The sequence below is a fragment of the Trifolium pratense genome, linkage group LG7 (genome assembly GCF_020283565.1).
Source record: "Trifolium pratense cultivar HEN17-A07 linkage group LG7, ARS_RC_1.1, whole genome shotgun sequence".
Lineage (NCBI taxonomy): Eukaryota > Viridiplantae > Streptophyta > Magnoliopsida > Fabales > Fabaceae > Trifolium > Trifolium pratense.
In genome coordinates, this window is record NC_060065.1 from 52,635,445 (window position 1) to 52,644,679 (window position 9,235).

The 9,235-nt window shown below is 34.6% G+C and overlaps 1 protein-coding gene across 1 annotated transcript; it reads left to right on the plus strand.

Moving 5' to 3' along the window:
• The first annotated feature begins 825 nt into the window (after window positions 1-825).
• LOC123895507 (homeobox-leucine zipper protein REVOLUTA-like) lies at window positions 826-6,408 on the plus strand. The gene is made up of 18 exons (XM_045945879.1): window positions 826-1,959; window positions 2,068-2,227; window positions 2,378-2,466; window positions 2,562-2,652; window positions 2,759-2,854; window positions 2,960-3,073; window positions 3,154-3,237; window positions 3,360-3,515; window positions 3,608-3,682; window positions 3,820-3,926; window positions 4,031-4,214; window positions 4,326-4,514; window positions 4,698-4,778; window positions 4,874-5,008; window positions 5,106-5,422; window positions 5,516-5,621; window positions 5,730-5,879; window positions 5,999-6,408. The coding sequence occupies exons 1-18, from the start codon at window positions 1,739-1,741 to the stop codon at window positions 6,143-6,145; spliced, it is 2,502 nt and encodes an 833-aa protein (XP_045801835.1). The 5' UTR covers window positions 826-1,738; the 3' UTR covers window positions 6,146-6,408.
• The last annotated feature ends 2,827 nt before the right edge of the window (window positions 6,409-9,235 follow it).

Sequence of the window (9,235 nt, forward strand, 5' to 3'; positions counted from 1 at the left end):
ATCAAATTATTACATGTTTGATTGCGTATAAAATTTCAACCTTGAATTGGTAGTTACATGGCGTCTGATCTTGTAATAAAAAGAACAATCAATTTTGCTTCAAATTTACTATCGAGTGACCAAGACATAAGTTTTTTTTTTTTTTTTTTTTTTATAACAGGCTCAGATCAATTTTTGGAACAAAAAATCTTTCATTATGTTGGTTGGTTCAACCACGATTCGCTCAAAGTTTGAATCAGATCGAAACGTGCTGAATCGTGATTTTTTAATATATTTTTTTTCCATTTTTTTATTAATAGTTTTTTTTATTTGATTCGCTTGTGGTTCAATCTATTCACATTTTCAAAACCAGATCTGATTCAACTGATTGGACTACAAATCAACCAATCCGCATATTAGTTCAGCCGAAAATTGTTTAAATCTACAACTGGTTCACCCACTGTATGTTCTAGATCTATAAATTTCAAATCACATCAGATCGAAACCCATTAACCTATAATTCGATCAATTCATTTTATCATTTTTTAATGTTATATTATTTTTTTTAATAAAATTAATTATATATTTTTATATTTGTTATACATTTATTTATATTTATTTTATCAATATTTTATAGCCATAAAATCAAATTTAAATACAATTTAATCAATTGAAGTATAACCTAATTTTTTTCATAAATTCTTATGTACATCAGCGTTAAAATCTCAGCATTAAGATCCGAGCTCGAGATCTTAACTCTGATGTACACAAAGGTGGAGACTAGTGAGTATTGAAAGTGATGTGAGTAGTGTAGGGCTATAATAACATAACATGTCATTAGATACAAACAACAAGGACAATTACGTAAATGAGTTGCTCTAAAAAAGAAACCTCTCTGTTTTCAGTAATCGATATGCGTGCATTACAAACTCTCTCTCTCTCTCTCTTCACTTTATTCCCACTGTTTCAGCTCAGATCACTGTCTCATTTCTCAAATCAAAACTCTCTCTCTCTTCCCTCAAATCCGTTTCAATGTTTTTGAACTCCGTTCTTCATGTTCAACATGTTTAGGGTTTCTTTCTTCATTGCTTCATATACTACCACTTAGTTCAAAACTTCATTTTTCTTCAAAAAAATCTCTTCTTTCTTCTTCCTCAAGCTCCATTCACAACAAAAACAGAAAAAACAAACTCTTAAGTTAAAAGGGTCGGTTCAAAGTTGACATTTTTATAGCTTTTTTTATGGCTTTTACATTGGGCTTTTGCCCAAATAGAAAAAAAACGCGTAAATTCAGTTGATGAGTTTCAAAGTTTCATTTTTTATAAGTGGGGTTTTCGTTTTCTTTTTTGTAGAGATAAGACACTAGAAAAATTCTGGTTTCTTTCAGACAAAAAAACAGTTGACGCAACTGGTTTTGTTGAAACCAGAAAGTAAAAAAAGAAACGGGTTTTAAGGTTGTAAGAACGAGGATTTCTTGTTTCACTGTTTGGAACTATTTATTGTTGTTCCGTTTCTTCTTTCTAATACACTCTTATAGTGTGTGTAAGTTACACGTATTTGTATTGTATTTGTATCTGTATTTGTATTTTGTGTGTGTAGTGTACAATACACACTCTTATTTGGGGTCTAAGAGTGAGTTATAATAAGAATCTTGTAGTTGTTGTGTTGTATTGTATTGTATTGTGTTGTGTTGCCCCTTTTGGTTTTACTTTTGGAGTGTGATTGTTTGAGGTTTTGAAATTGAGAATAGGAGAAGAAGATGGCTATGGCTGTTGCACAAAGGGATAACAGCATTGAGAGACACATTGATTCTTCTGGGAAATATGTGAGGTACACTGCTGAACAGATTGAAGCTTTGGAAAAGGTTTATGTGGAATGCCCCAAACCAAGTTCATTGAGAAGGCAACAGCTGATTCGAGAGAATCCGGTTTTATCCAACATCGAACCTAAACAAATCAAGGTTTGGTTTCAGAACAGAAGGTAATGGCGATTGTGATTCACCCTTTTTTTGAATTTTGAATTTGTGTTGTGTGAAAGGTTTTGGCTTTTTTTGATGTTTGATTTGAATTGTGCCTTTTTGGTTTGCAGGTGTAGGGAGAAGCAGAGGAAAGAGTCTTCTGAGCTTCAGACTTTGAACAGGAGACTTGCAGCAATGAACAAGCTGTTGACAGAGGAAAATGATCGGCTGCAGAAACAGGTTTCACAACTGGTGAATGAGAATGGATTTATGCGCCAACAAGTTAACACCGTAAGCTTATCATTGTTCATTTTCATTCGCTATTATTCATTTTTCGTGCATTGATAATTGTCATGGTTTGGTTGAGGCAAGTTGTTGCCATATGATTTTGGTTGTTTCGAATCTTGATTTATATTGTTACTTACTGCCATGTCATTGCAGATCACAGCTGCTGCAAGTGCTGATGGCAGCGATTCCGCGGCTGCTACTCCTCCTCTGAGTTCCATGAGAGATGCTAATAGCCCTGCTGGGTAATTTTGAAGTTCTTGATTTGAGAGCTTTTGCGATTTTATTTATTTCTCTCGTGGAGCTTTCTTTGATTGATTTTCTAGTCTGATCCTTGCAGATTCCTATCAATTGCAGAGGAGACATTGGCAGAGTTCCTTTCAAAGGCTACAGGAACTGCTGTCGATTGGGTCCAGATGCCTGGGATGAAGGTAAAGAGAATCATTCTTTTAATGAACAATTGCTTTTTGATATTGAGGTCTAGTTCCTTCCACTAATATCTCGTACTATATTTACTTTCGAACTTTGTTTTGTCAGCCTGGTCCGGATTCGGTTGGGATATTTGCCATTTCTCAAGGTTGCAATGGAGTGGCAGCTCGAGCCTGTGGTCTTGTTAGTTTAGAACCTGCTAAGGTAATTAAAAAAGGATCAAATGCATTTATATTTTCACTAATTTCTTGATATTAATTTATGTTTGTAAGCTGTCTGAATTTTTGAATTGCCGGAAATTTTGAATAGATTGTGGAGCTCCTAAAAGATCGCGCGTCTTGGTATCGTGACTGTCGGAGTTCAGAAGTTTTTACAATGTTCCCAGCTGGAAATGGAGGGACAATTGAACTTGTTTACACACAGGTGAGTGTTCAAATGTGAAATGTATGACCTTTTATTTATGATTTGTTAAGCCTTGTGTATAAATGTTAAGTTTGCTTCAGACATATGCTCCAATGACGCTGGCTTCTGCTCGGGATTTCTGGACTCTAAGATACACTACAAACTTGGAAAATGGCAGTATTGTGGTGAGTATGTTTTTTGATTAATGCATTACTATTTTTGCATGAGATTATATATCAAACTGCATTGGAGAGGAAGACGATTTAATGTAATTGCACTTATGATTTTTTTATTGCACATTTGGAAGGTTTGTGAAAGGTCACTGTCTGGTTCTGGTGCTGGGCCTAATGCTGCTGCTGCCGCACAATTTGAGAGGGCTGAAATGCTTCCCAGTGGCTATTTGATTCGACCATGTGAAGGTGGAGGGTCAATCATCCGCATTGTAGACCACCTAAATCTTCAGGTTTGAGTTCCTGACACTAAATTAGCTAGGATTGCATGCGATGTTTGTTATCTCTTTTCATATACATTAACATGATTAATATTTTCTTAAAGGCATGGAGTGTGCCAGAAGTGCTGCGACCACTCTACGAATCATCAACGATGGTTGCTCAGAGATTGACAATTGCAGTAAGTACACTATTATTAATTCACGGCGTTGGATTCTATTACAAACTTTGGTAGACTATTGTGATTATTATAGAGAATATTCAAATTGAGCAATTTTTTAGCCAAGACCGGTATTAATACAATGGCTTTTGTGACAGGCACTTCGCTATATCAGGCAAGTAGCTCAAGAAACAAGTGGCGAAGTGGTATATGGCATGGGTCGGCAACCTGCGGTTCTGAGAACTTTTAGCCAACGGTTGAGCAGGTATGTTATATGAAATAATTTGCCACCTTGTAAATTATTTCAACCTGCTGTTTACAAAATGAATATGTTGTGTTGGTAAAAAAGTTGATACATCATTCTTGCAGAGGTTTCAATGATGCTGTCAATGGATTCAATGATGATGGCTGGTCTGTTTTGAACTGTGATGGTGCGGAGGGTGTTACTATTGCTGTTAATTCAATCAAGAATTTGAGTGGCACTGCTAATCCAGCAAGTTCCCTTTCACTCCTTGGAGGAATTGTCTGTGCAAAAGCTTCTATGTTACTCCAAGTGAGTGTGTAAACTCATTGGCACGGCGTATTAAATGGTCCTTCTATAAAAATTTAACTTTTAGATCTTCTAATTGTAACACGGAAAGTTTTCACTTTGTTTTACTTGCAGAATATCACTCCTGCTGTTTTAGTTCGCTTTCTGAGGGAACATCGCTCAGAGTGGGCCGATTTTAGTGTTGACGCATTTTCTGCTGCATCGCTTAAAGCTGGCTCCTATGGCTATACTGGAATGAGGTCTACGAGGTTCACCGGCAACCAAGCAATCATGCTGCTTGGACATTCAATTGAACATGAAGAGGTATGCCCTTGGCACAGATTCCAGATAGAATTACATCATGATTTGTGCACGGAACCATTAGAGAGATTCCATGTTTTTTTTTTGTTTCGTTTCTTAGATGTAGATGCATATTTGCATTATGCTAAGATTTATTTTATATACCTTTTTATGATTTGGTTCATACTGATTTGTGTCGATATCCAGATGCTAGAAGTTATCCGCCTTGAAGGTCACGCTCCTGCTCATGAAGATTCTTTTGTTTCTAGGGACGTTCATCTCTTACAGGTGCTTCCTCGTACTTTTGTTTTGGTTTGTCTAATTGCTTGTTTTCTGGTTTCTCGTTGTTATTCTCATCATAACTATCATCATCATTTGAACAGTTGTGTACTGGAATTGATGAGAATGCTGTGGGGGCTTGTTCTGAGCTCATATTTGCACCAATTGATGACATGTTCCCAGAAGATGCTCCATTGGTGCCTTCTGGTTTCCGCATTGCTCTGCTGAATTCACAACAGGTCGAGTCCTATTTATTTGCATTTGATTTTTCTCTAACCGATGTTATTGTTCATATACGAACCCTAGTAAACAAGTTGACGTTATATTATTTTTCAGGGTGATAAACAGAACTCATTGACAGCAAATCGAGCCTTGGATTTGACTGTTGCTCCGACAACAACTCATGCCGCGGGAGACACATGTCCTAACAACCGATGTATTTTGACTGTTGCCTTCCAGTTTCCTTTTGAAACCGGTCTACAGGATAATGTTGCAGCTATGGCACGTCAGTATATCCGCCGTGTAGTTTCTGCTGTGCAGGCACTTGCCACTGCTATATCTCCATCCAGTGCTAACACCGCCGGTGAAGCAAAACTCTCCCCCGGCTCTCCTGAAGCCCTTACACTAGCTCAATGGATCTGCCAGAGTTATAGGTGAAGTCTACATGAAACTCTGATGTTCACTTTCAAAATTTCTAACATGTTTATCTATTTAACTAACTTTCAATATCTCTTATCTGAGCGCAGTAATTATTTGGAGGTGCCACTACTGAGATCCGATTCTCTTATCGGGGATATGGTACTGAAACATTTGTGGCATCATCCTGATGCTATTTTGTGCTGTTCTTTGAAGGTATGTCTATGATATCATTTTATGGTACAAAATTGATCTTTTGCTTATAATGAATTCAGAAGTATATAATGATAGTGCCTTACTTCTGTGTTCTATTTGGCATTACAGACGGTACCCGTCTTCATCTTTGCAAACCAGGCTGGCCTTGACATGCTGGAAACAACTCTTGTGGCTCTACAAGACATCACGCTGGATAAAATATTCAATGACTCTGCTCGCAAGAATTTGATTGCGTACTTTGCTAAGTTAATGCAGCAGGTAATACTAATATCCTCGAGTTTGACGCTGTTAGCGTTTTCATAGTTACAACCATAAATTTACTTTTAATTAAATGGCCGAATAGTTCCGTGCTTAATCATATTCATTTTTTCGTTCAGGGGTTTGCTTGTATGCCAGCTGGGATCTGCATGTCAACAATGGGGAGGCACGCATCCTATGATCAAGCTGTCGCGTGGAAAGTGCATGCTGAAGATACCAGTGTTCATTGCCTTGCTTTTTCTTTCATAAATTGGTCATTTATATGAAAATCCTATTGCAGTATTCACAGCCCTACTTTATATTTTCCCACTTGAACATAAAAACAAGGGTATGATTCTAAATGTTCGAGTTTTGAGAGGGGAAAATAAATTAGAATTTTTTGTTTATGCACATTACAAGATCAGATTTGGATCATTTCAATTTAATTTATTTTGTTACTTTGGTACCTAAACCAGAATGATTTGATCTTGTAAAATTTTGTCAGTACTAGTACTAGAATATAATAAATGAAGTGGGGATTTTTATGACATAGATTTTGTATACTTGTTTTTGTTTCTAGTTAGTATCTGACAACTGAGGTAAGAACATGATACATAGTTGTTGATGCATGCTAAAGTAGTAACTAAGTGAGTGCTAACGTAAAAACCTGAGAATAAATTTGTTGATGACAAAGAAATTTGTCTTTTTGTGCATTGTAGGGTATTGTGTTACAATCATGTATGTGTAGGGTGACTTGTTACCAAGTTCACATGTTATATGACCTTCATTATGTCCTTTTGTTGGTCAATGTTGGAACTTGGAAGTGAAGTGGCTACCTTATTATGTCCTTTTGTTGGTCATTGTTGAAAGTGAAGTAGGTACCAAGTTTATTAGGTTTTTTGTGGTGTGAGCACAATATGTAATATGGTTTTAAGTTAGAGACCAAGTTTGAGGCATGGAAAACCCCTTTTATTAAATGTTGGTGGGAGAATTTTTTAGTAGCTAGGATCGAACCCTGAATCTCCTTAAAAAGTTCTTTCGGCGTCTATTTAACAAGATGCCATCAATCAAAATTTTGTTCTTCCCTGAGTTATCAAATCTTGTATCAAATTTTAGTTTCAAATTGAAGGAAGAACATTTGGTATGAAAGTACCTAATACCTAACATCACAGGAGAGAGTTGTCACATCTCCGTTCAAAACTTTAAGGTAATATGTATGTAGATCATTTTTCTTAGATATTCAACATTTTGGCCATTTATAGTTAATGTGGGGTTTAATCACTTATACTTAAAACCTAACAATTTTCCCTCAAGGGAGTCCCCGCATCCTAGCATCCTACGGTTGACTTAATACTAGGATTAAGTCCTACTTAAAACTCAATAATCTCCTTCAAGTGTGAGATTCTGCATTATATAGTTGATATAATATCAGGATCCACTCGAATTCTTCCATCAAGTCGAACCAGAGTTTTGATACCACTTGTTGAGGAGTTTGAAAAAGCATCTGGAGCAATAACTGGCTGATGCTTCAAGATCACAAGAGATAGAACGACGTTACATCTCTGTCCAAAAACCTTAAAAAATAAGGGTATAGGAATCACCTCTTTTATATATCTAACATTTTTCCTAGTAACTGCTGATGTGAAATTCAACTCCTCACTTCAAATCCATCGACATTAAATGAGTTTTGCATGTTGGTGTATTTTATTCATGTGTATGTTTGAATTGATGGTGGTAATAGAATGTGATGTGATGACATCATCTCATTCCATTATTTATCATCACTCTTATTGAGATTTTGTTCTATTCAATCATAAAATACATAAACTATGGATGAAATTTATGTTTATTCCACTCTTATTTGTTTCATTCCATATTTTCATTCAGTTTTGTTCTATTACATTTTATTATTATATACTAGTATCAATTGAAACACACCCTACCCACCAAGATAAAAAGCATTGGTTATTAACAATGAATGGCATTTTTCATAGTTGAGCTCATTCTTTATACTCAAGACTCAAGAGGGATAACAGGGTCATTATCCATATATTCTTGGACTTTCTTTGAATTCATCTTCTTTATTGTTCCTCCATGATGCATGTTTTGAGATTATCATATGAACATCATCACAAAAAATATTGAGTAATTTTGCCTTGAGCCATTGCGTGTCTCTTTATTGCCCTCCGATTTATCCTTACGAGTGCTACGATGGAGAAAGTCTTCCTTCTTAATCGAAATTATGTTAGTGTTTTCACTTGTTCTAGCATAGTTAACCATAGTGTTTTTGTTTTTCTTCATTATTATTGGAACTTTGTTTTACGGTTGAAGGATATATTTATTTAAATAAGATTTATCGTAAAGCTGAAAAGTCTTTTAATATTCATTTTTGTGTAACTGTGTTGTTGACTTTACGACAATAACAAGATGAAAAATGTGTTAAGATATGCTCGAAAGACACATATTGAAAAATCAAATATGTCTTTTAAAAAAAATTCAAATATATTTAATTTCTTAAATTTTCAAAAAAATATTTTTCAAATATAAAATTTCTCTTTCTTAAATCCTTTAACATATGTATTTTTTTTATTCATTTCTTAAGCTCATGTTAACACACCCTAAAAAGATGCAAGGATAAATATGTCCTCCAATTTTCCCAATAATTCAGGCCAATGATAGATAGTGGTACTATATTGGCAAGACTGCTGATTTAATGGATGATGATGTTCAACTAAGAGACATTAAAATATATTAATAATAAATGAAAACATGCAACAACAATAGTTGAATGAAACTGAAATGTATGACCAGATGGAGAACATGGAATATGAATATGATGGCGACGACATATACATGATACGTATGTCCATTCACATCCAGTCATCCACGTACATTTTATATTATTACATTACATTACATATACTAATATATAACAAATAATTCTCATTCTCATAAGATTTATCATAAAAGAATTCACATTAAAATAAATTAATATATGAATGAATATGGAAAATAATTTAATTTATATGAACCGTCAGCGTAAAATTATTTTACACATGCGTCTAATAATATATTAACACATCATCATTGGATACATGTGCAGTGGCGGAGCCAGGAATAGATATTCGGGTGGGCCACTAAAAAATAATAATAGATAAATTAAATACAAAATTATTTTGTATATAAAAATTTAAGTTATAATAAGTATAAAATTAATTATAAAAAAATTAATTAAATACCTTAAAGATCAAGTGTATTGATACATTCAAATTTTTAATTGTAGTAATTTAGAAGGCATGTATTTGTTTAATGGTATGATGTATTATTATGCCGCTCAAGATTACCTGTTTAAGGGTCCGTTTGGATTAGTTTATTTT